This window comes from Furipterus horrens, unplaced genomic scaffold (genome assembly GCF_987537825.1).
Source record: "Furipterus horrens unplaced genomic scaffold, mFurHor1.1.pri manual_scaffold_4, whole genome shotgun sequence".
Taxonomy (NCBI): Eukaryota; Metazoa; Chordata; class Mammalia; order Chiroptera; family Furipteridae; genus Furipterus; species Furipterus horrens.
This window is the reverse complement of record NW_028327174.1, coordinates 174,864,444-174,891,694: the sequence shown is the minus strand read 5'-3', so window position 1 is coordinate 174,891,694 and position 27,251 is coordinate 174,864,444. Positions and strand designations below refer to the sequence as shown.

General features: G+C 42.5%; 1 protein-coding gene across 2 annotated transcripts; it reads left to right on the top strand.

Moving 5' to 3' along the window:
- Window positions 1-26,942, top strand: ZBTB5 (zinc finger and BTB domain containing 5). 2 transcript variants are annotated; one of them, XM_090274430.1, is made up of 2 exons: window positions 1-103; window positions 22,534-26,942. In XM_090274430.1, the coding sequence occupies exon 2, from the start codon at window positions 22,538-22,540 to the stop codon at window positions 24,566-24,568; it is 2,031 nt and encodes a 676-aa protein (XP_090130556.1). In that variant the 5' UTR covers window positions 1-103; window positions 22,534-22,537; the 3' UTR covers window positions 24,569-26,942. The 2 variants fall into 2 exon arrangements, with proteins under 2 accessions (XP_090130556.1, XP_090130555.1); XM_090274429.1 differs by lacking the exon at window positions 1-103 and adding an exon at window positions 177-400.
- Window positions 26,943-27,251: the final 309 nt, after the last annotated feature.

Here is a 27,251-nt window from a genome sequence, read left to right as displayed (position 1 = left end):
CAGACTACAGCTTGGACGTTCCCGCCTCCTCCGACACTGTCGAGTCGCAACGGAGCAGGGTCATTGCCTTTTCCTGCGGGAAGGGGGGCGGAGCCCGGCTCAGGTGAGGAGACCCTGTCAGCGAGTGTTGGTGGCGCTCAGCGGAGACTAGAGCACCAGGGGCCCCGGGCTAGCAGCTCAAGCAGTGTCGCGACAAGGCATCTGGGGAGCGCGAAGACACATACCGGTGCCCCTCGCCTACTCTGCCTGTCTTTCTGAAGGGGTATTGTTACGCTACCGAACGGAGGGGCCAGGAGACTGGGAGGCGTGTTCTTCTGCGCAGGCGTCCCCCGTGTCCCGAGTTATCCGTCTGCGGGTTTGGGCGGGGGCTCTTGCCCCCTTGGATCTGCGGGCGGAAGAGGTTGGTTACCGGGATGGGGTGGGATAGGTCTCCGGACCAACAGCCTAGAGAATCTGCTACCCTGCGATATGGGGTCGAGCAGCTCCCCTTTCCCTCATCCTGGGTCTCCTTGAGCGACAAGGGTTCATTTCAGCAGAGCAAGGCCAAGGCAGTGTGGAATCGGGAACTGGCGGCTGACCCAGGAGGGGTGGAGCCGGTGTTTTGGAATGGCCCAGCTTGTTATCAGTGGACTAAAGTGTTTATAGCCATTTACTGAATGCCCACTACCAGGCTTCGTGTAAGAACAGCCGCTCCACCTTCTCCCCTTGTAGATTTGTACATAAATACATAAGACAGTGAATTAAAGGGGAGTTGAAGTTTAGTTGTTTTTTTCTTCCAAAAAAGGGTCGTTTTTGTCAGTCTGCATTCTGGCGGAGTGGAGGGTACTGTAGAAACTGATTTCTGAAAAGAATACTAATTCTAATTTGGAGGAAAAATTTAAAGGCAAAGCAAAGTCTTGATTACTAAGTAGTATGCTCGAACTCTGGTTAATTTGAATGAATAAAAATAAGAAACGTTTCACGTTCAAGAATTGGACAAAATTTTTTCCAAAGTACGTTAATATACAGAGGCAAAAATAACTTTACAACTGTGAGTACGCGAAACACAGTTTATTCTATATTATTATTTATTGTATTATTTTACATAGGAACAATAGTAAACCTACTTTTGCCTCAATCTGTACTTTTCAGTTGTAGTAAAAAGATGATATTACATGCATTGGGATTTGTAGAGGTTGAAATGCCTTCTTTATCATTGATAATTTGTTAGTTTTATATGACTGTTGTGCCTTAGGTAATATCATAAAGGTGGGCTGGGTGTCTCTATTTTCTAGAGAACTTGTTTTGCATGTGCTGACGTCCTAGGATTTCTTTGGTGAGGTTGGCTGGCCCTAAGCTAAAAGAGTAGAGGTGTGTGTTGGGGGGTTGGACGGGAGGAGTGTGGAGGCGTGGGGAAGAGATCAGATGGGGATATGGAAAGAAGAAAGAGAATTTTAGAGAAAAAACCCTAAACCAAGCAAAGGCCTCCCATTATTGCTTTAACTGCCTCTGGAGAGTTCTGCAAGCTTGGGAAGACTGGCCTGGCCACCTCAGCGGGCTTGATGACCTGCCAGGTAAGACTTAATTGGTTGGAAACTTGTTCTGTGGCCTTGAATTTTGCTGAACAAATGAACCAGAACTTTTTAAACTGTACTGAAATCAGCTTGTTTTCTCCTAAAAGTTGTGTCAAAACAGTATAGTTAGCTGAAGGTACTGGCAAGCTGTTTTCTGGTTCATAGAGGTGTCTAACAAAATTCTGAAAGATTTGGAAGAAAAGCATCTTATAATTTAATTGAGTGTTTTCCTAAATTTAGGGGTCATCAATCTCAAAAGAGGCTTTGTTGCAAGACTCTCATGAGAAGTTGAAGTAATTTTTAAAAATCACTTGGATACAAAATGTATATAAATGTTTTGGTATTTAAAGTTCTTAGCATGAATTATATGGAGTTCTTCATTGTGGGTAAGACTTAAGAATATCTTGTGTACAGCCAGATATGACAAAGCTTGCTGTGGTACTGACACAGAATCTTGAATCTGCTTCAGTTTCTTCTTGGAAGGGAAAAGAAAAACCCAAGGTACCGAGTCCATGTTAGTTTTCCACTTAAAAAAAAAAGGGGGAAGTTTATTGTAAACAAATACTCCCCACACCCGTCAGTTTTAAGTATATGATTTATTTTTTACTGCACTTAACATTTCTCAAGTATGGATGTTGTCTAGTAGAGCCAATATTTGTTCGTGTAGCAGGTGGGATGGAATGTAACACTACACAGCACCTTTTGGCTAAATATGCAGTCAACTTCCCATGCTAAAAGACTAGCTGTTTCTGAGTGAACTAGTGTTCTTTATAGTTGTTTTCATCATTTTCATCACTGAATAGTGGCTTTTAATCTCAAGACCAACTTGAGAGGGGGGTGACTTGTATTTTATATATATAGTTGATTTATCTTTCTGGCAGTTCAAACATTAGAAATTGTGTTGGAACACTAACTTTATTGTAATGTACTAGGCATAGATAACTTTCTTAGTATTCAAGATTATATTTTGTCTGTAGATAATTTTCCTTCTAATCTTCCAACATTTGAATGATATGTTTAGGATTCCAGTATTTCCTTGATTCTGAAACGCTTTTGTTCCCATTTTAATCTTGAAGACAGGGTGCAATCAGTAAGCATTATGCTATAGCCTAATTGACAGCTTTTTTTCCTTCCCTATTACATGAAATATGTTGCATCTTATAATCACTGGCATCTAAGATTTAATGACATTTGGTACACTTAAAAGACTTTTATACCAATTAATTCACTGTAATTATAACCAATTAATTTTCAAATTTGTACTCTGAAGAAAGTTTGTTATTGCCCTGACTGTGTGGTTCAGATGGTTGAAGCATTGAACCATACACCAAAAGGCTGGGGGTGGGTTTGATCCCTAGTTGGGGTGCGTATGGGAGGCAACAGATTGATGTTTTTCTCTTACATTGATGTTTTTCTGTCTTTCTCTCCTCCCCTCGAAAATGTATAAACATATTTAAAACAATTTTTTAAGTTTGTTATTAAAGGAATCCTATTGGAAGTGATACTTTTTTTTATATGAATGGGAATTAACAAAGTGTTTTTTTTCTTTTACTAACTTTGAAGGATGTTTGGGGGTGAATCTGCTTTTAGAAATTAGACTTGGTAGTCTGTTACTTTCCGTATTTGATAGCAAGTTTACAAATGCTTTATTTCCAACTTCCTAAAATGATTAGGGTGAATTGCTTCCCCTTTTCTGATAAACATGGTATTATTTATTGGTGCAATTGATTTTTCACTGCATCTTAATTAGTCCATTGTAATTCAAAATCCACTCAACTGTCTTCCTCTAAAAAGGCAAGATCTTCAATAGTTTAGCTGTTTCCGTCACTACTGCAGAGGGGCTTTGGGGAAGGACAGGGAGAAGACAACCCACTGTTATGGGGTTCAGTTGTGAGAGGAACCCACAGATGGTACAAAAATCTCAATACATTTAGTAACATACATTGTAGTCTTTATTTTGAGTAGAATGTCAAAAGCAGTTCAGCTGGTAAAGTACCAGTTGCTTGCTGAATACTGTTGATTTGATAAGTGATTCAGAAGTGAAGGAATATACTACTTTGAAAATAAACTACTGTAGGTACAAAAATGAATTAAATCTTTTTTTTTTTTTTTTCTACTGGAAAGGCACTATCAATAATAGTGCCTTCAAAACTTTGGCATGGCTTTTTTCTTGATAAAGTAGTTTTGTTCATTAATATGTTTCTTAAAAAGAAAAAGAAGAAAAAAAAAAGCCCTGGCTGGTGTGGCTCAGTGGATTGAGTGCCAGCCTGCGAACCAGAGTCGCCAGTTTGATTCCCAGCAGGGCACATGCCTGGGTTGCAGGCCAGGCCCCCAGCTGGCAGCTTGCAAGAGGCAACCACACATTGATGTTTCACTCTTTCTCCCTCCCTTTCCCTCCTTCTAAAAATAAAAAATGAAATCTTAAAAAGAAAGAAAGAAATATTTCTTCATCTGTCATGGTTAAAAGGCAATAAAAGTTTTTTTCAAACTGATGAAAAGGTGGTGAGGGGGGTGTAACTGAGGGCGTTAGGCAACATTTTCTAAATAATAGAGGGAAAATACATTTATACTTCTTAAACAGATTTTAAGATAGATACACTTTCAGATTTCTAAGTAGCAAAAAGAAGCCATTTATAGTTGGTTTTTTATAGCTTTGTGAAGTTTGTATGATCTTTAGAGCTTTAACTGGCGACAGATGTTCTTTTATATAGGTAACCAGCTAGCTGGCTATTCATTTTAAATTTTAGGAAAATGTAATACCCAGGAAAAGGACATTTCTAGGCCAATTACAGTGTGAGTGCAAAATTCTAAACAGGATAAAGCAGTGCTGTTAGTCGTAAATTATTTTTAAGTTTAAATGTTGTGTTTTCAGTCAGTCGTGTAACTGGCCGTCTTGGGCATGCCCATCTTTCAGACAGCACTCTGCTGGTGGGCCACCACCCTGAGAGACCAACTCTGACAGAGCTGGGCAGACTGATTTTCTCTGTATGACGGTGAGTCTGCTGCCAGAATGTATTTTGCCACCCTCCCCTTTTCCCCAAAGCCCTGATCCCTGATTATTGTTCTGCACCAGACTCTGGAAGGCCACACTGGGGAGGAGAAGGCAGAACTCATCCTGCATTCTCCTCACCTTCCAGCTGCGGTCTGTTGGCCATGGCGAAGGCTTGGCAGTGTGGTAGGTGGTGGTGGCATGTGGCATTGCATTAAGGGAGGATTTGAGTAAGAGAAGTCCCTCCTGCTGCCTCTTCCACAACCCTTGTTCTTATTTTTACTCCATTAGATGTTTTTTTTACATACCTGTCTTTTCACTCTTCACCCCACCCCCATCCATGACCTTAAGCCTGCTTTTCAGCTTCATTCCCTAACTCCCTCAATCCCCTAATCCTTATTCCTAGCTTTTGCTCACACATACTGTTCTCTCCTGAGTATTCTCTTATCCACCTGGCCCATATCTTACTGGGGACTTGTTTCCATTACAGCAAAGTGAGGTTTCATATTTGGACCTGGGTTTATAACTTCTCTCCTTCACTTTCAGTGCTTGTTGGGTGATGTTGGCCCTAGTCATGGGGGTGACAGTTACCTCTTGACAGTCATCTGTAAGAGATAATATATGGAAGGTACCTACACAACCCTTCCATCCCATCCACCACCCAGCTAATAGAAGTGTGATAGTATGTGTGGTACACTGCACAGGTTTGATAGTTTACTACCATAGTAACAGGGTAAAGGCATACTTTGTGATGATCTTGGAAGGTAATCTTGCTGAGAAAATGATAGGCAGTTAATTTCACAAACTTGAGTAACACAGTATATGTATAAATTGGAGGCTGCCTTTATACTAAAGTCTCATTCTATATATTTGAAGAATGAGATTTCACATACATGCGTTTCCCATATATGAAACTTATTTACGTCAGTGATTTTTAAACTTGACTTCAGGATTCCTGTACACATTTAAAAATTATTGATGAGTCTGAAGACCTTTTTGTGAGTTATAGCTATCAGTATTTAACATACTAGAAATGAAAGTTGAATTCATTCATTAAAAAGAATAAACCCATTATATGTTAACATAAATAACACATTTTTATGAAAAATAACTATTTTTCCAAAACAAATACTTAGTAAAAAGAGTGGCGATTTTAAAAAAACTTTAATTTTTAGAACAATTTTTGATTTATGGAAAGATTGTGAAGACAGAATAGAGAGTTTCCATAGACCCACATTCAGTTTTCCTGTTATTAATGTGTTACCATTAGTATGGTATGTTTATTATAATTAATGAACCATTATTGATACATTATTAACTAAAGTTCATTCTTTATTCAGGTTTCCTTAGTTTTCCCCTTGTCCTTTTTCTGTTCCAAAATCTCATCCAGGAAACCACATTATGTTTAGTCATCTTGTCTCCTTAGGCTCCCCTTGGCTATGAAAGTTTCTCATACTTTTTTTGTTTTTGGTGACTGACAGTTCTGAGTATTGGTCACTTATTTGTAGACTGTCCAGTTGAGATTTGTCTGATGTTTTTCTCATGATTAGACTGGGGTTATAGGTTTTTATGGGGAAGACCACAGAGGGAAGGTGCCATTCTCATCACACCGACATATGTTGCCTACTAACATGCATACTCTGAACACAACGTACCGCCACTGATGTTGCCCTTGCCCACTGGGCTGAGATAGTGTTTGCCAGATTTCTCCACTGTAAAGGTACTCTTTTCCCTCCCTTTCTGTGCTGTTCTCTGGGAGGAAGTCACTGTGCATAGCCCACACTTAGGGAGTGGGGAGTATACTCCATCTCCTTGAGGACAGAGTAGCTACATAAATTATTTGGAATTCTCAGATTTGTCTCTTCTCTTCCATTTATTTATCTGAACAACCATTTATATCAGTATGGGCCTATGGATATTTATTTTACACTTTGGGTTATAACCTAATACTACTTTATTTATCTTTTTGTTTCAGCTTTGGCCTTTGAGAGCATTTTCTCCTGTTGGGTCGTATGTCTCTTTCATGTATTCCCTTTACCATGTTTGTTTGTAGCACTTCCTTACTTTCTGGCACTGCAAAATTATGCAGGTTTATTTTGTACATTTCCTGCCTTAGTTCTGGAATCAGCCATTTCTTCAAGGAGCCCTGGTTCCTTTGATTAGTGATTGGTATTTGAAACCAACATCAGTGCACTGGGAATGCTCAGAGTGGCATAGTTTTACATTTTTTGCAAATCTCTTTAATATCTAGTTTAATAGAAGACAAGTTAGTTGCAATATAGAATCTGAAACTGTATCAATGAACTTTTTATGTTTTGTTACATTAAAATACATTAATTTATATCTTGCATTTGAATGGCTTTTACCTGTACCTTATTTTGTAACAACCTCATGGTTACAATATTAGTCATTTGAAAATGCTGGTTCAGTAAGTTATGCAGATCTTTCAAATATTGAAACATTTATTGTACAATATTTTTTTAAACCACACTTTATTAATGTCACTAATGATCTCATTAGAAGAGCATTGGGAAGCTAACAGGCTCATGGTGACAGATACAGATTTTCCAGAATTCTAATTTTCACCTGAGAGCTCAGATTTTATCTTAGGCAAGAAATATTGTAAGTTGTTTTCTTTGAAATGACAAGCTCATTTTATTCGTTTCCAAGAAAATGTCTGGCAAATATTCAAGTCTGAGTAACCATAGTTTGTCATTCATTCTTTCAAGTAAAAACAGTGTTCCATGAAAAAAGCAGTGAGCTCTGCTTGTGACTCAAAAATTGCACAAGTATTTTTTCCTTGAGACAACATCCTACTTCAATATGCAGCATAATTACTCCAAGAGTACTTCCAGTTTCATCTCACTTAATATCAAAAAAGACATATGTACTCAAGAATCAAAACTAAATAACAAACCCTGGCTGGTATGGCCCAGTGGATTGAGCGCAGGCCTACAGACCAAAAGGTCACTGGTTCAGTTCCCAGTTGGGGTACATGCCTGGGTTGTGGGCCAGGTACCCAGGTGGGGGCATGTGATAGGCAACTGATTGATGTTTCTCTCCCTTTCTTTCTCCTTCTTTTCCCCTCTCTCTAAAAATAAATAAATGAAATATTTTTAAGTATATTTTATTGATTATTTTGTTACAATAGTTCCAGTTTTTTCCCCTTTGCTCTCCTCCGCCTAGCACCCCCCTCCCCCAACAATCCCCCCCCCAAGTCCATGTCCATGGGTCGTACATACAAGCTCTCCTGCCTCACCCTTTCATATATTCTTCTTCTTCTTTTTAAAAATAATTAATTGATTAATTATTTTAACAATAAAAAATAACAATCCCTCCCTCTCAGACTTAAGACCCTTTATAATCTTATAAAGGACAATGGGCGAAGGTCTCAAGCTCCTCTAGCTGCTTCAAGCTGGACATGGTCATTGTCCTACCTACCCTTGGGTCCAGAAATCCCTAATAAGAGTGGGGGTGTGGAGGGGAGGGTGGCCTTCCCACATGGGGAAGGATAGTGCAGACTCCAGGTTGGTTGGCTGTCTCTGGACAACGGCATGCTTGGTTTAACAGGCTGGCATCCTTGTTGTATTCTGGGGGCAACAGGGTTTCCCCCCTCTCAGGCCTCTGGGCTCTTTCTGTCCAAGCCATTAGGATAGAAAAGAGAAACCAGTTTTAAAGTGAAGCCCACAGACCACCGCATTCTTCACCAACCCAGCCACTTAGTTCAGCCAAACCATTGAATCTCAGGAGGCAGCAATGCAGACAGGATTAAGTGAGGCCTATACGTACAGACAATCACTCAGGTAATGAGATCGTAGGCTTATGCCCTTTGAAAACAGAAAACACATGTTAATTTATGTAACATAACCCACATACAAGTCTCTAAATCTATAAGACTGTCTTATCGGAAAGACATCCAGTTGCAAGGCATTTAACATTCTTCTTGCCTGTAAATTAAACATCTTTGGTAATGCCACAGACATAGTTTAACTTTCAAATGAAAACAAATTTTAAATGAAAAGAAACTTTAAAGACAGTTAGCTGCACTACTTTATAGTCTACCACTGAGCATTGTGATTTTCCTTGAATCGCGATTTTTTTCCCTAAGATTACCCTCCTTGTCATTAAAGGGACTACCTTAAGTCCATTTTTAATTTATCTTGTTCATTTGCATAAACACATGAAGAGCAGAAAATGATCACTTATGATCTTTAGTTCTGCTTTGCTGGAACTTACACAAGGAACATTTAGGGTGACCTTCAGTCTGCCCTTCAAGGCACAGAAGCAGAACCACATACCTGGCATTCAGCCTTGCCTGTAAACACCTGTCTTTTCCAAGTCCTTCTGGTTTTCCATTGTGCCTTAAGGTCCCATCTAGCCATCTTTCAGAAAAACAAGCTTCATTCCTTCCCTGGTAAGATTGCCATGGGCTGCGTATCCATCCAAGGTACCAGGCCTTTTATATCGTGAACTTTTATTACCTTTGAAAGTCAATCCCAGTTCCTCGGGGCTTTTTGGTAACAACCAAAGCCCAGACATGTCTCCTTTAGGCATGACATTCCAGTCAAAGTCTTAGTTAAAAAAAAAAAACAAACCTCTATTAACAACTGGTCTTATTAGTTTTATGCAAAGAAACATGTCATTACTTCTTTAGAATGCCAAACTCTGGAGGGATCAGATAGGGAGAAAGATATACAGTGTGAAGGAAAATCCTTGTCCTTCTAATATTCACTGAACTTGCATTTCTAGTCTTTATATTTTTATTTTTTCACCCACTAAAAATTTTTGTTTGTTTCTCCATTACAGTTGTCCCACTTTTTTCCCCATCTTGCTTCCCTGCCCCCTGCCCCCCCTTCTCCCACATTCAGTCCCCACCCAGTTGTCCATGTCCATGGGTCGTTTATACATGTTCTTTGACTAGACCCTTCCCCTTCTTACCCCCTTCTCTCCCTCCCATCTCCCCCTTTGTTACTGTTAGTTTATTCCTTGTTTACATACCTCTGGTTCAATTTTGCTCATTTGTTTGTGTTGTTCATTAGTTTCCCATAATAGGTGATAGCATAAGGTATTTTTCTTTCGTTGCCTGGCTTATTTCGCTAAGCATAATTCTCTCTAGTTCCAACCATGTTGTTGCAAATGGTAGAAGTTTCTTCTTTCTTTCAGTACTTATTCATTGTCATTTTCCTCCTTTGTACTCGTGTTCCTCTCTGTCTCTCTCTGTTTCTTCATCTTCTTAAAGCAGACTCTTTAGCATCTCTTGCAATGCTGGTTTGGTGGAGATGTATTCTTTTAGCCTTCTTTTGTCTTGGAAACTCCTTATTTCACCTTCCATTTTGAATGAGAGCCTTACTGGGTACAGTATTCTTGGTTGTAGGCCTTTGTTTTTCATTGCTTGGAATATTTTTTGCCATTCCCTTCTGGCTTGTAGTGTTTCTGCTGAGAAATCTGATGATAGCCTTATTGGAGCTCCCTTGTATGTTATTAGCTGTTTCTCTCTTGCTGCTTTTAGGATTCTCTCTTTGTCTTTGATTGTTGCCATTTTAATTATGATGTGTCTTGAAGTGGGCCTGTTGGGGTTCATCTTCTTTGGGACCCTTTGTGCTTCCTTGACTTGCGTGACTCTTTCTCTCCTCATGTTAGGGAAGTTTTCTGTTATTAGTTTTTCAAAGAGGTTTTCTATCCCTTGCTCTTCTTCTTCTCCTTCTGGAATTCCTATGATACAGATATTATTATGTTTCATGTTATCCTGCAGCTGTCTTAGAACCTCTTCTGTCTTGTTCAGTCTTTTTTCATTTTGTTGCACTGTCTGGGAGTTTTTGTCTAAGTTGTCCTCCAGCTCGCTGATCCGATCTTCTGCTTCCTCTAGCCTGCTTTTAATTCCTTCTACTGTGTTCTTCAAGTCAGAGATCATATTCTTCATTTCCTCCTGGCTCTTATTGATAGCTTCCATGTCCTTTTTCATGCTGGTGTAATTCTCAGTAAGTTCCTTATAGTTCTTCTGGAGTTCACTGTAGTTTTTCTGGAGTTCTTTGTAGTTTCCGCTGAGCTCATTGAGCTTCTCCATAATCCGTGCTTTCAATTCCATATCTGATAGTTTGCTCCCCTCTATTTCATTTAGCACTCTTTCTGGGGATTCTACCTTTCCTTTTGATGGGGGGTTGTTTCTCTTTCTCCCCATTTTTGTGACTCTTATTGTTTGTTGGTGCTTCTTAGAATGATCTGCACTTCCTGGATCTGCCCCTGGTGGCGTCAGATCCTGTACCAGTCTGGGCCTAGGCAGCCTGTTGGAGACTTCCAGGGATCTACTGCCTTTGTCTGGCTTCTTTAGTTGTTAATCTATTCAATCTGTGATTCGTCGTCGTCGTCGGCAGCCGTCCGTCTCGAGAGACGATGGTGTAGCTTCTTAAGAGTCTATCTGCACCGCCGAGAATGGCTGTGCAGTCCGACTCGGGAGTGACACGGTATCTGTCTCCTCCCGTGTTAAATCGACATCTTGCGATGACGCTGGAGTGTCCTCTCCAGTGAAGCTGAAGCTACAGAGCCTGGGCAGGGTGATATGGAGGGTCTGCTGTTGCCCATGCAGCAGACCCCCCCCCTCTTCGCAGCTGAAGGGTCCAAGGGAAAGACGGAGTCAATACAGCTTGGCTTCAGGTGCGCCGCAGGAGTTGCCGGTGTTGACTACAACGTCAAACCGCCTTAGGGACTCCGGCTCCGGATTTTCTGTCGGGGTTTACTCCCTTAGCCTTTCCCCTGAAGAGGTATGCCGCAAGGCAGCGGAGGTTTTTTGGAGTCAGAGTTTTCCTTCTCTGATGTGCCCTGACTGGAAGATCGAACCAGCGACACTTAGCTCGCAGGCCGACGCTCAATCCACCGTCAGGCTTAAGGACCGTGGGTGTGGCAGCTTAATTCCTGTAGGCAGGACCTTTGCTTCCCCTCAGGCTGACGCCACTTGGCCGGGAATGGTCTGCCTGCAGTGTGGGGATGAGTCAGCACTGGGACCTGGCCGGCCACTTCCCCAGCTCTCCCCTCAAAGCCACCACACCAAACTCTCCCCAAGCGTCCCCAGTCCTCTCCGCCCTCTCTCTGCTCGAGCCCAGGGTAAGTGGGGGCAAAATATTTTCGTATGTGATCCGCTTAAGAGCTCTTTTTCTCCAGCTGTTTCTCTCCGGCTAGCAAGAAACCCTGTGGCTTTTCGCTTTTCTCAGCTGGATACTGTTTGACTTTCCACTCTGTTGCTGTAGGCTGGGAAGCTCAGCTGGGGGTTTAGACCCTGCCCTTCTCAGGGGGAACCCCCGGCTGCTGAGCTGTTTCTCAGTCCCTTCAGCTGCTACCCGTGTGACGCCAGCCCTTCCCCGTCTCCGCACTCCCTACCGGTCACGTTGTGATGTAGCGGCCTTTTCTGTCTCTCCGTGGTTATAAGACTTCTCTCCAGCTGGTGTTCGGTTGGTTATTCCAGATGGTTTCTCCAAAATTACATTGTAAATCCAGACTAGTTCTGGGAGGAGGTTAGTGTAGCTTCCACTTACTCCTCCGCCATCTTGTTTCTCTGTCAGTAAATGAAATCTTAAAAAAAATAAATAAGACTGAATAACAATAATGAAAGCAAGGGGAGATTAGATCCCCTGTAGTCAGCATTCTTGTAATAGTGACCGTGTCTGGATTGTTCCTACTGCCCAGTTCAAGCTCAGGTGTGCAGCCTTCCCATCAATTCTGTAAACAAACCAATGACTTTTTAGGAAATTACTTTTCAATGAAGTTAGTTAGAATCAGTTTCTGTTCCTACAACCAAGAACCCTGACTGATAATTGCTTAAACTTGAAATAGTTTTTACAAGTTATCTGAAAAGTGATGATAACATTTAGTTCAAAATTATCTGCCTCGTAGCTAACTTTTCTGATGACTTGCTGTAATAATTAACTTGCTGAGTTATGAGCATTCACTATCCAATACCTACCTTCCTACCCTTACCTGTTTTCCAGCCAGAATGGGTACGCAGCTTCCCCCACCTTTACCTCTCCCCACCTTTACCTCTGTCTAGAATATCTTTTATATCCCATTTTATCCTAAACCAGTACCTAGCTGTGTTGTCAATGCCACCATGAAACTGTAAATACCTTTGTCTTCTCTGAGCTACCATGCACACTTTATCACTTACGTGGCATGTGATGCTTCCTACTTTGTAATATGGTTACTTGTGTTTGTCTTTTTTCTACTAAGCATCAGTGACAGAACGATGCCATATAAATTTCTGTTCCACAGCACTTAACCTTGAATAAAGTAAGCACTTTAAAACACTGGGTGAATGAATTTATATACCAAGTACACAGCACCTTCCAGGGCTGTGGAGATCTCTTCTTCCTTAGTGGGTCAGCTGTCTGGTTTTGCATCTGTCAGCCTGCAGCCCTCTCTTCCCCTTATTTTAGACTTGCAATTGCTCATCTTCAATCAGTTAGGAAATTAGAAAAACTTGAGTTTTATTTGTTTAAAACAGAAGAGTGTGTGAGGGTTTGAGGGACTTCCCTACGAGGAAATCTTTCATACATGGGCTTTGATCTTTATTTAGATATTCTGAGACTTTCCTCCCTTCCTAATAGCACTCTGATGTCCTGTTCATGAATTATCTTGACTGCACCCCCCTTTAAGTATCATCTTGTTAGCTGGATAAAAAGCAACTAGCCTTCTACTACGTGAGTAAGAACAGAAAGAAAAACCCTTCCTCTCTGCTTTCCCAGCACAATCAGGAGTGGGGGTGGGTGCTCTCCTAAGCTTAGTATGTAGGAGCTCTCCCTGGAACTTTGAATCTTGAGCATGTGATGTCCGTACTGAGGGAACTGTTGGAGGCCATTTATTGCAGAGGAAGTAGCTGAAGGAAACTCTTCTTGCTATACCAGTGTGACTTTGGATTTTGCTTCCTGACCCTTCAAAGTTCCTTTGACTGCTGTCTGGTTATCTTCAGCATCCCAAGTCTTTGCTTTCTCAGATGTCTTTAGCTCGAGTAAGCCAGAGTTGGGTTCTCTTGGCTCCAAGTATCAAGCCTTACCTGACAGACCATTATAGCCACAGCGATCTGTATTTTAATGCCCAGATTAATTAGATTTCTTTGGTTATGTGAGAAAGCTCAATGGAGAAAGTATGTAGTGATATATTATTTTATTAATGACTTTTTGTTAAAACAGTGTTTACTACGTGGAGCCTCTTAATGCTAAGTGGTATCTTAGAATCAAAGAACTGAATTGAGATTTCTCATTAACTTAATTTGGGGACAGCAATGGGGGATTGGGAATACAATGTATAAAGTATATATATAAAAATGTCCTTTCCTAACAGACAGTAGCATCTGTTTGTTTATATGGTTACACAACTTTATTCTTTAGTATCACCAAGTGTGAGTAGCAGATACTGTCTGGGCTCTAACCAGATCCCCTTAATCTCTTTTACCGGCTCTGTGCACCCGTTGAGCAGCTTCTGGATGCTTTTGCTTCTAATGGCTTGCTCTGTGACTTATGAGGACTAGGTCTCTGAGTAACTGGCTTCACTGTATGCGTGGGCCCAGAGAGCTGGAGGTGCCGGGCAGTTTCCATCCCCCTGGAGAGGCTCTTAGCTGTTGACTGACTAATGCAGGGTTACAAAAGACCAGTTCCTTTGCCTTGAGGTGACTTAAACTCATTGATATCTAGAGCTCCACGCTAGACCAGGCTAAGGCTGGGATTTTGCCCCAAATCACACCCTTGCTTGGCTGCTGCTGTTTTCCTCTCATGCTTCCCACTCCCAGCTTCTCCTGGGAGCACCTCCTTGATAAAGCCCTTGCACTTGAATCGTTCTCTCAAGGTCTGCTTCTGGGAAGCCTTACCCAAGATGGTATGAATCTAAACCTTCATATTCACGGTCTTTAGAATCACTTTGAGGCATCATAGTAATGCCCTGCTATTTCCAGTTCATTCTTGGAATGTCAACTGTGGCACTTTGGGGTGGCCAAAACATACGTTTAAAAATGCTAGTGTATCAACTGCATTTCTCATTTGGTTTAACTCATGGCTGCACTTTTACCTTAATTGAGTTATGCATGTGTTATTGGATATTAAAAAGCTTCTCTTTAAAAGTCTATTAGTGCACTCACAGCAGGGGATTGCCCTTCTCTGCATAATTCTTCCTTACTGATCCATTCAGAAGTTATGGTCAGTAATACTGTATTTAATTGCATTGTCTGGCATGTGATATAATGACTGTTTACTTAAATATTGGATCATTGAGCACTTCCACTCCTAAAATGGTTTAAATAACATAGGAATTATCTTTTCCACAGCACTTTGTTGTATTAAATGTGGTCAAGGGCGCGGAAGTAATTCCAGCAAGGAGAATGAGTCGGTTGGAGGGCTGTCGCACGCTCTGGCAGGTCAGCAGTGAGCGGTGCAAAGACCTCTCCTTTTATTGAGTTTTACAAGTATAGAAATCAATAGGGAGGGTAAGGAATGAGCTCACAGGCACATTCCAATATTGATTACAATATACAATTACTTACTTGGGATTACAACAAAAGGAGGTTAATATATAAACTATAAAGAATGATTCCTATCAAAAACAAAAAACAGGAATTCAATCATCCTTTTTTTTAAGACTATGGGAACGGCCACACTGTTCCTTAAACATTAACAGAAAGCATGGGAGGTTAAGCACTACCAGCACTACCTGTGCTCGGCTTTGTTTGGTTTCCTTGTCAACATCAGGGAAGATGGAGTACTAAGCAAGATTCCTTTTAAGTCACGGGATGTCTTGAAACCCTGAGGCCTGATCAGTCAAAGACTGTCGTTGCCAGTGAGTCCAGCTTGCGAACTCGGGTCATAGAGCACCTGGACCGAGAGGCATGAGGGCATGCCTCGGTTTAGGAACCTTGATTTCCAGCATCAGCACTTTAGTAGATATTTTCTACAAAACTCTTTGGTAGCAATACTTTTTCAGGGATTGGGGAGTAATTATTTGGCAACTTTTTCTAACTTGGTGTGTGTGTTTGGTTATGGTCTATTCTGGCTCTCTTCTTTTTAGCTTTTTAAAACATTCTACCAAAAGTATATGTAGTTTGTTAAGTAAAGATTACTTACAGAATCAAATAGTTCCACAAGATTTGTTAAGACAAACATCAGACTTTCACCTCTCTGCTTTCCATTTTCTCTTCCCCAAGGCTACCGCTTTCAACTCTTAGCTAATTCTTTTGATATTTGTCGTCGTCGGCAGCCGTCCGTCTCGAGAGACAATGGTGTAGCTTCTTAAGAGTCTATCTGCACCGCCGAGAATGGCTGTGCAGTCCGACTCGGGAGTGACACGGTATCTGTCTCCTCCCGTGTTAAATCGACATCTTGCGATGACGCTGGAGTGTCCTCTCCAGTGAAGCTGAAGCTACAGAGCCTGGGCAGGGTGATATGGAGGGTCTGCTGTTGCCCATGCAGCAGACCCCCCCCCTCTTCGCAGCTGAAGGGTCCAAGGGAAAGACGGAGTCAATACAGCTTGGCTTCAGGTGCGCCGCAGGAGTTGCCGGTGTTGACTACAACGTCAAACCGCCTTAGGGACTCCGGCTCCGGATTTTCTGTCGGGGTTTACTCCCTTAGCCTTTCCCCTGAAGAGGTATGCCGCAAGGCAGCGGAGGTTTTTTGGAGTCAGAGTTTTCCTTCTCTGATGTGCCCTGACTGGAAGATCGAACCAGCGACACTTAGCTCGCAGGCCGACGCTCAACCCACTGAGCCTGGTTTGGCTCAGTGGGGTTTGATATTTGTATACCTATTGGAAGTGGTATGCTTGGAGCTACTTAATTTTTTAGTTAGGTGTTATATGTTGACTTCTCCTTCGTTAGAGATAAGAATTTTGTTTTGTTTTTTTAATGAATTTGTTAATATGTCCTTATAATTCTACTAGTTTTGGTCTGTGCATTTCAATGCACACTCCCTGCCTCCATCTTTGCAGTATAGTTAGAATTTTCATTAGATTAGCAGTTCTCAAAGTACAATCCAAGGACCCAAAGGAGCCCCTGACACTTTTTCAAGGGATCTGTGAGGTCAAAACAATTTTCATAATAATACAGAGACTTGCTTTTTAAATTTTATTTATTTATTTATTTATTTATTTTAATGTGCTTTATTATGCTATTACAGTTGTCCCAATTTCTTTTCCCTTTTTTCCCCTCTACCCAGAGACCCTCCTCCCTCCAGTTGTCCCCCCGTTAGTCAATGCCCATGGTTATGCATATAGTTCTTCTCAACATCTTCCTGTCTACTCCACTCCCTCCTACTATGCTTCTTGATTCCTGTACCATCTCCCTCCCTTTTCCCCCCTTCCCCCTCCCCACTGACCTCCCCCCATAATGTTCCCCATACCTATGATTCTTCCCCCACTCTTGTTGCCTACTTAGTTTGCTTTTGTTTCATTTCTCTAGCTTCTGTCATTGGTTGTTGTGATATAGTTTTCATTTTAATGTTCATAGTTTTGATCCCCCTTCTCCTAAACAAGTCCCTTTAACATCTCATATAACAGTGGTTTGGATCTGATGAACTCCTTCAGTTTTACTTTGTCCTGGAAGCACTTTCTCTGCCCTTCTATTCTGAATGACAGCTTCGCTGGATAGAGTAATCGTGGTTGTAGGTTTTTGCTTTTCATTACTTTGAATATTTCCTGCCAGTCCCTTCTTGCCTGCAGAGTTTCTTTTGAGAAATCAGCTGAGAGTCTTATTGGGACCCCTTTGTATGTAATTCTCTTCTTCTCTCTTGCTGCTTTTAAGATTCTCTCTTTATCCTTAATTTTTGACATTTTGATTATAATGTGTCTTGGTGTGGTTCTTCCTGGGTCCAGTTCTTTCGGAACTCTGTGCTTCCTGGACCTGTAAAGTCTATTTCTTTCCCCAGGTTAGGGAAGTTCTGCTTCATTATTTTTTCACATAATTTTTCAATTTCTAGTTCTTCACCCTTTTGCAGCCCTATGATTTGGATGTTGGCCCACTTATAGCTGTCCGATAGGTTTCTGAGCCTTTCCTCATTTTCCTCACTTCTCGTTTCCTCTTTCTGCACTGGTTGACTGTTTCTTCCCAGTGTTCCAATTTGTTGATTTGATCCTTGGTTTTCTCTCTCTCACCACTAGTTTTGTATGTGTTTTTGTTTGTTTCAGCAGGGCTAGCCTTCATTCCTTCCCCGTCTTGTTTAAGATCTGCTGTTAGGTCTATAAGCATTCTTATAACCAAGGCTCTGAACTGTGCCTCGGAAAGATTTCCTCTCTGCTGAGCCGTTAGATTAGATATTTGCTGTCTTGTCAGCTGCTTGATTGGGATCTCTATCATGATCTGTGCCATCCTGACAGTTTTGTGTTTACCTTTGCTTCCAGGGCAGGGCTGCCACACCTCCTATGTTGTAGGGGGTGGAGCCCTGTGCACTCATCACAACCGGGCAACCCGTCTCCACGCTGTGGTGTTTTCTGCAGAGGTGGGGGTCCAAGATGGATTCCTGCCGGTCACTCTCTGCTGAGAGACCGGGAGCCTCCTCCTTCATCCTCACCCCCTCCAGGCCTCACAGTCCAAGGCAATGGAGGTCTGCCTGCCCTGCTTTGGAATTGCAAGCTGACGGGTCTGGTCTGCAGCCGGGGGTGCTACCCAGGCACTTCTCGCCTCCCCCTAAATACAGGTGTCTGTGCTTACCGCTGTCCTTCCTGTCGCCGCTGCTGCCGCGGACAGCGCAGCTTGAACTCCTCCCTGGCTTCACCCCTCCTACCTGTCCGGACGACCACCACGTCTTTATAACTTCATACGTTGGACTTCCATTTGTTTTCTGGAACTTCTGGTTATTTCTGGTTATGCAGTAGTTGTAGACCTTCTTAGTTGTGGAGGGAGACGAGCCTGTCAGTCCAGGCCTCCATCTTGGCTGGAAGTCTCCTGTGTTTGTTTGCTTCCGTGTCCCAGGAAGAGCTGTCGCTCCTGGTATGTTGTAAGGGGTGGAGCCTTAGGGATTTGTCAGTACAGGGCGACCTGTTTCACCACGTTGTGGTGCTGTATGCAGGGAAGGGGTCTGAGATGGAACAATGCCACTTGCCCAGCACTCGCCCCTTTTCCAGGCACTTCTCCCACTTTCGCACCGGACTGGCACCCCTCTAGCTGCTGCCCTGGCTGTCCTTCCCAGATTGGGTGGGTCTGTGGATGTTCTAGGTCCATGGGGGCCCTTTAAACAAGCGGACTCTGCTGAGACCAGCAGTTTCTGCCTCCGTCCCAACCCCCACTGGTTTGCATAGTCAAAAGCAATGAGGCTTGATTTTCCCTGGTGCTGGGACAGTGAGCTGCGCAGTCTGGTGAGGTGCTGGGAACGCTCCCCAGGTGTCCCTCCTGACTTTTTAAAACGTGTGACTGCACTCTCCGCGGGCCTGCCGCTGCTGCTACCACACAGTGTCCTCTCTGCCTTGGCTTCACCCCTCCTACCTGTATGGATGATTATTTCTTCTTTATATCTTTGTTTGCTGGACTTCGTACACTTTGATTTTCTGGAAATTCTGGTTGTCTCTAGTTTTGAGGTGGTTGTATTCCTTCTTAGTTGTGGAGGGAGACACGGCATGTCTGTATCTACAGCTCCATCTTGGCTGGAAGTCTCTCTTTTTTTTTTTTTCATCCTCATTCTTCCATGAGTGTACAGTGGAGATTTCCAGAGGCCATGTGATATATGATATTGCAAAAGCCTGAATGTACAAGCAAATATGAGAATCCAGATGTCTTTTGTTAATGCAAAAATGTAAAACAGTGCCACTCTTCTCAGTTTGAGGGGAAAATAAAATTTTTATAAAAGTTGTTTACATTAACATGTAATTATTATTATTTTAAAGTGAATTAACAAGTATATATTTTATAATTTTCTCAGTTTTAAATTACTTAGAGCTTTTAAATTTTTACCCTAGCTTCTTATCATAGCCCATGGAGGAGGAGTCAGGGCTCAGTAAATGCTAGTTGAAGATGTCTGCCATGCCTGCACATCTGTACTGTAACACCAGTTCTTCTGGCCTTCGGTTGTTTTTGTTTGCTTCTAGATGATCACCTGTTACCCAGTATGATTATGCATTTCTAAAGTCTGCATTCCATGCTTGTAGAGGGGCTCTAATTGTCAGAAAGATGTTGTAGTGGACATTTGTCATTTTAGCTGCCCAGAATCTTTTAAACACCTCCTCCTTTACATTTGGATAGCCTGTAAGTTGTGAGCCCACCTTCCCAAGGTAGAGTCATAGTTACAGTGCAGGTAATAAGAACTATGTTCCCTTGGTTATGTGTACTTGAGGTTCGGATGTAAATGTGAGCAATATGGAACAATATTGAGCATTTAGAACTATTCTCCAATGTGGTAGCCATTTAAATTAATTAAAATTAAGTAAAATTAAAAGTTCAGTTTCTCAGTTGCAGTAGCAACAATGCTGATGATTTCCATCACTGTAAAGAGTTCCATTGGACAGTGTTGGTCTAGAAGGTACAATGACAACTACTTTTCTGAGCAGCTAATCCAGATCAAGATCCGTGCAAAGCTGCAGGTGGTAGACTGGGTGGCAGTGGCAGTAATGAGTTTTCTAGAATGGTTTCAGAATGTGGTTGGATGTTCTGGGATGTTTTCAAGTATAGCTCTCCCATCCACCTGGAGGTTTTGTGAGCTTCCTGACATTCTTTAATCATAACCTCCTTCTCCTAAAATCAGTTGAGTAGACTGTACTGTATTCAGTTAAGGACTCTGACTTATACTGAGGTGCTTTCTGACACTCTTGATATTGGAAAGGACAGTCAAATAATCCAATTAGTCAGTTTTATGGCTAAGATTAGCTTTGCTCTGGTGTATTTGATTTCCATTGCTAAACCAAATGATCATAAATTGACTGATTAAATGATATTGAAATGAAAGAATATTGCTGTTAAGGAGAAATTAGTTTGAAGTATCTCTAAATGGAAAATTGCACTATTACTAACATAAGAATGAGTGTTCCTCTAGGTTTTGATCATCTCTACTGTCACCATGTTAGTTTCACAACTTCCAGAGCCCCTTAAAGAGAAAAGGAAGCCTTTGCCTTTGTACTGCCCTGAAGATGGCCTGACTACAAGGCATAGCAGGACATTCCAGGCATCCCTAAAGTGTTTTGAGAAGAGCCGGAGTTGAGTGTTTGAAGAATTTGAGTTGATCTCCAGGGTCATGTTAGGGCATCTAGTGTAGGGCTGACGGTCTTCAGGCAAATGGGAAGTTAAATGATTGTATGGACAGTTCACCTATCTCCTGGTATAATATCAACCTGTGCCTTTGTTGGGGTCATGCTTAGCTACCTTAGAAGTCTCTTCTAGAAGGTCTCTAGGCCTTGGGAATTGTCCTCAAAATGGTGCTTTTTGCTATTTATGCCTTTTCTATAAAAAGTAGGGATTGAAAATTAAGAGGTGGAGTGAATGAGTTTTTGTAGAAAAGAATGATAGTTTCTTTTTAAACTCAAGATAGCTGACATTTCAAAATACAAGGAGGCTGTTTTTCCTTAGATAATCATATTTCTGCTGCTTGTTGAAGAAGAAATGCATTGAACAGAGTATCATCCTCTTAAATTGGTGTGCTACAGCCCAGGCTGCTGTGGCTCAGTTGGTTGGAGCGTTGTCCAGTGTACCAAAAGGTAGCAGGTTCGATTCCCAGTCGGAGCACATACGCAGGTTGTGGGTTCGGTCCCTGGTTGGAGTGTGTATGAAAAGGCAAGCAATCAATGTATTTTTTCCAACCCCCTCCCCCCCAAAAAAGTAATGAAAAAAATGTCCTTGGGTGAGGATTTAAAAAAAAAAAATCTTTTTCTTTTAATAAATAAATAAATAAATCGTTGTGTTGGGTTGAAATGCCATTTATTTATTTGGAAAGTTAGTTTCTTATGCCCTGCCCCCCCATCTGGATTGTTTATCTCTTGTTTTTCTTTCCCCATTATTTTTTAATTGAGGTATAATGTACATACCATAAAATTCCTTGTTCTAAGTGTACAATTCAGATATTTTTAGAAAGTTATGGGTTGTACAGTCATCACCACAATTCAATTTTAGAACATTTCCATCATGCCCCCCCCAAAATTCCCTCTTCACCTTTGCAGTCCTTTTGTGATCCCACTCCCAACCCCAGATAACACGCAGTCTTTGTTTCTATAGATTTACCTTTTCTGTGCCGCAAGCACAGAGCTTCCATTGGATTGTTTGTTTTTATTGAATAGATTTACACCCAGTCCTCCTGTCTTAGTAGCACCTCCATTCCACTTCCCCTGGCATCTTGGCAACCAGTTCTTGAGCCTTTCTGTGGGTAGGAAGCTTATATCTAAGTCAGAATGTTTTATCCACTGCCAGTCTAGGATTTAGCTTTCTGGGTATGATAGGTCAGCTAGCCATCATTCATTTATCTGTTCACCAGCTTCCAAAATGCTATTGATACTTTTTTTCCTTGTGAGTTTATACCTTTAAAACAACAAAACCAAAAACTTTGGTGTATTTTTAATGGAATTTCAGAAATGAGTGTGTGGTGGGGATGTAAACACATGTGTGCAATCTACTACCATCTATAACTAGGAATCTTCCCCACTAATACTGATTTACCCTTTTCACTTATTTAAGGTTACTAAAAGACTGGAATTAATTAATTGTCCTTAGGGAATGCAGAACTCAAATTAACTTCTGTGAGGATTGATATTCGGTCATGCACACACTGGTCTTTCCTAACATGGGCCCTAAGTGTTAAAAGTGGGTCATATGAAGAGTGAAGGGGAACCTATTAACAACCAGTAGCTGTTCCCACATGTGTGCATGCTTCCAGGGCTGTAGCTGAATCAGCATTTGCTCCTCGTTTAACGGGTTTTAGTCTGCCTGCCCATTATCAAAAACATCACAAGTTTTTAAAGATCCAAGCTTGGCCATCCACGCCTCTCTTTTCATCACACCTTCTGTGCTGTGGCTTTGTCTTAAGCTTTTCTAAGTCTTAACACTTTCTTTTCCCATAGGATCATGGATTTTCCTGGACACTTTGAACAGATCTTCCAGCAACTGAACTACCAAAGACTTCATGGCCAGCTCTGTGATTGTGTCATTGTAGTGGGGAACAGACATTTTAAAGCCCACCGCTCTGTACTGGCAGCCTGCAGCACGCATTTCCGAGCCCTGTTCTCAGTGGCAGAGGGAGATCAGACCATCAACATGATCCAACTGGATAGTGAGGTAGTGACAGCGGAAGCCTTTGCCGCACTGATTGACATGATGTACACCTCCACCCTCATGCTGGGGGAGAGCAATGTTATGGATGTCTTATTGGCAGCCTCTCACCTGCATTTGAACTCGGTTGTTAAGGCATGTAAACATTACTTAACGACAAGGACGCTGCCCATGTCTCCCCCCAGTGAGCGCGTTCAGGAACAGAGTGCCCGCATGCAGCGCTTCTTTATGCTGCAGCAGCTGGGACTAAGCATTGTGAGCTCAGCCCTCAATTCCAGCCAGAGTGGTGAGGAGCAGCCAGCCCCCATGAGTTCATCGATGCGCAGTAACCTGGACCAGCGGACGCCCTTCCCCATGAGACGCCTTCATAAGCGCAAGCAGTCTGCAGAGGAACGGGCCAGACAGCGCCTCCGACCCGCCATGGATGAGTCTGCCATTTCCAATGTTACGCCAGAGAACGGGCCTTCAGGGGTTCATTCTCGAGAGGAATTCTTCTCACCAGATTCTCTGAAAATTGTGGACAACCCTAAGGCTGACGGAATGACTGACAACCAGGAAGACAGTGCCATCATGTTTGACCAGTCTTTTGGTGCTCAAGAGGATCCCCAGGTGCCTAGCCAGTCTGACAACAGTGTCAGCAACATGGCGCAGCTGTCCATGGCCTCTCGTGCAACTCAGGTTGAGACTAGTTTTGAGCAGGAAGCTGCAACTGAGAAAAGTGGTTTTCAGTGTGAAAATCCTGAGGTTGGCCTTGGTGAGAAGGAGCACATGAGAGTAGTCGTTAAATCTGAGCCCTTGAGCTCTCCTGAGCCTCAGGATGAAGTGAGCGATGTGACCTCACAAGCAGAAGGCAGCGAGTCTGTGGAAGTGGAAGGAGTTGTGGTCAGTGCTGAGAAGATAGACCTCAGCCCTGAAAGCAGTGATCGGAGTTTTTCAGATCCCCAGTCTAGTACTGACAGGGTAGGTGACATCCATATTTTGGAAGTCACAAACAACTTAGATCATAAGTCCACTTTTAGCATTTCAAATTTTCTTAACAAGAGCAGAGGAAGTAACTTCAGTGCAAATCAGAGCAATGACGATAATATCCCAAACACCACTAGTGACTGCAGGCTGGAGTGTGAGGCCCCTTACTTGTTGAGTCCAGAGGCTGGGCCTGCGGGTGGGCCCTCCTCGGCCCCTGGCTCTCACGTGGAAAACCCATTCAGTGAGCCTGCAGACTCCCACTTCGTTAGGCCTATGCAGGAAGCCATGGGCCTGCCATGTGTGCAGACATCAGGCTATCAAGGAGACCAGTTTGGGATGGATTTTTCAAGATCTGGTTTGGGCCTCCACTCTTCCTTCTCCAGGGTAATGATGGGTTCCTCAAGAGGAAAGGCCAATAACTTTCCATACTACCGTCGTATAGCTCCCAAAATGCCAATTGTAACTTCTGTGAGGAGCTCACAGATCCCAGAAAACTCTGCCAGTTCCCAGCTGATGATGAATGGGGCCACGTCATCATTTGAAAATGGGCATCCTTCCCAGCCTGGCCCTCCACAGTTGACCAGGGCATCTGCTGATGTTCTGTCAAAGTGCAAGAAGGCCTTATCAGAGCACAATGTCTTGGTTGTAGAGGGAGCTCGCAAGTATGCCTGTAAAATCTGCTGCAAGACTTTTCTGACCTTGACAGATTGCAAGAAGCACATCCGTGTTCACACAGGTGAAAAACCCTATGCCTGCCTGAAGTGTGGCAAGAGGTTCAGTCAGTCCAGCCACCTGTATAAACATTCTAAGACTACGTGCCTGCGCTGGCAGAGCAGCAGTCTTCCTAGCACTTTGCTCTAACTCTTGAGATAATGCTGATGCCACTTGTAGGACCAAAACTAAAATGTCTTTGGTTGAGGGCTAATGCCCCTGGGTTTAAGGCTTCAGGCTGCCCAATGGCTCTTGCAAATTTCGATGACTCAGTGGAGAACTGATATGTGTAGTGTTAGTGCTGCTGCATTTCTGAGTGAAATGCACGCTTTCAGAGAGATGCAGTCCTCCAAACCAAGTTCTTCCTTTGGGTTGAGTAATACAGTTAGGAATTCGTTTATAATTGATGTTGTTAAAAGTGGCACATGTAAAAAATGAAAATTGAAGTGCAAAAACTTTTTTAGCAATTTTTGTAAAACTCTGTGAAGCATTTAACTAAATTTCTTATATCCTCTGATGGGGATATTATATACCTGTACAGTGACACAAAAGTCACTTATGTGTAACCAGTGGCAACTTTGTGCCCGTCTAACAGGCCCTTGAGGACAACACGCCTATTGGCCACAAATGCTCTAAAGCCTATCATGAGCTAGTCCTCGGCCTTGGAAAGTACTGTATTTTTTATTTTTGTCTGATTTGCAGTCAAAGACACTGCACTTTGATGGTGCTGACACTGGGTCCAGAGTGAGCATTCCCTGGGCTATTAGGTGTATATACTTTAAAAAACATCACTGTTGAATAGATGTTTTAACAATTATTCTGGTTTTAAAAACAAAGTTGTAAATGGAGTATGTACTTATAGGGAGTGACAAGGTGTTGTTTCTGTGTGTGCTGTTTTAGCAGTATTTTAACCAACTTGTATACATATGTTACAATCCCATGTTTGGAAGTCAGAAAAGAGCTAGTGTTTGTCTTTGTTCTGATGACGCGGAGACCTGTTTTTTGGGATCTTTCATAGCGCATTTACGCTTTGCTCCATCTAGATTTCGGGGCCAGTCCAGCCTTATATATCTCACCCAATGACACGCCTATTCTCTGCTTCGCTTCTTCACACTCTCATGCCCTATATGGCTTCATTCCAGGCCTAGATTGCTATTTTCAGTTAGAAACTAACCCCAAACCGCAGGTGTAATTACTGTTACATACTGTAGTTTTAAAGTATAGAATGTGAACTTTTGCTGTTGTTCCAGCCCAATCCTGAATGTCTGAAACCCAAACATAGCAATGCTCACGGTTACTTTCCAGACTTTATAAGAGGGTTGGATAGCCCAGAACATAGAAGTCACCAGGTAGCATCTGAGACTGTTGGGAGACATTTGGGTCACTGTCCGGGGCCTCTGTGGGTCCCACTGCCTCACTTCCCCAGCACTCTGTAGTCTTCTGACCCCGTGCTTTTGGGGCTGCTGTGGCACCTGTGCCAGGCTGAGCACTGGCTGTGTGCTTCCTGGGAGGCAGCACAAGTTACTGTGTCTCTGTAGGGCTCATGAGCTCAGTTTAAATCATGCATGAACATGTGTTCATTTTTTATACAGCTTTTTAAGACACCAACTATTGTGGATAACTGAGAGAAATCCTTCAGTTCTTCTGTTTAAAAGCTAAGTATGTGTAGCCTAAAACAAAAATTAGCCTTTTTTCCTCTCAATCTAATGTGTTCAGTTATGCACCTGTCTTTGGATAAACTCATAATGTTCATAGCTGGTTTAGCATCTCCTGTGAACAGATTCCCAGGGAGGAAAGGAAAACTGAGGTTCCTCTTTTCCAGCTGATGTGGGAAAGAGACCACTGGAGGACGTGGTGTCACCTGTGAAATTCAGGTGTGTATGCGGCTCATTGTTAGCAGTTGTGTCCTGACTTGAATGAGGAGGCTCTATAGCCACCCCTTTACACAACATGGGGACCAGTGCTTGTGAGATTAACCGCAGGAGGCAGGTGGGTCAGTATGGACAACAAGAGGCCCGGCCTGGCCTGGGGAGAGGAACCAGCGACCCCGGGGAGAGCAGTGGCAGCCCTCCTTCTCTTCCATCTTGAGGAGGTGGTGACAGGAGGCTTCCGCCTCACCTCATCTCAGGCTTAAATGGACTTTGCTTTGGGGCCTGTCTCCGGTACACAGGCTGGAGCCCTGCCTTCCTCTGCTAGATGGAATCTGGAATTGCTCATCTACCTCTTAGTCAATCGGTCTCTATGTGAGAGAAGCAAGCTTGCAGGCCAATGTCCTCACACAGGCTGTAGTGCTTAACAGGTAATTCAGAGATTCCCTGGAAAACCAGTCCCAGGGGTTCTAGGATCCACAGTTTCTACCTGAATTATAACTGGTATTGGGTACCTGGATTTTGATTGATTAGCCTTAATTATAGCCTGGCATAATCATTTCTGGTGATAAAATCATAAAGTTCCATCAGGGCACCTATGTCAGTGGTGCTATGCTGGTCAAAATTTGAGATTTTGAAATAAAAAAATTGTCACATTCATGCCTCTAACTAAATATGTGTTCTTTTTCTGCACTTATGTTAATTTTAAAACAAAAAAGGGATGTAGTATTGCTTTCTCTGCTAATGCTGCTTTGACCAGAATTTTTAAAATCAAGTCTCCTAGAAAATACCCTCATGCTCTCAGTAATAATTACTGGTCATCCCCCTCAATTTGGTCCTTTCTGCCTTGCCTGCATTCTTTTTTGTCTCTGAGCTGTGGGCACGTGTGAGGTTTTGTTCTCAGCCCGCCCACTTAAATTGCTTGATCTTATGCTTTCGGCTGCTCCCTTCCTTGCCGCCCAGAT

Bases quoted from the DNA above. Each gene is read 5' to 3' on its own strand.
- ZBTB5 (XM_090274430.1), top strand. From the start codon at position 22,538: ATGGATTTTCCTGGACACTTTGAACAGATCTTCCAGCAACTGAACTAC.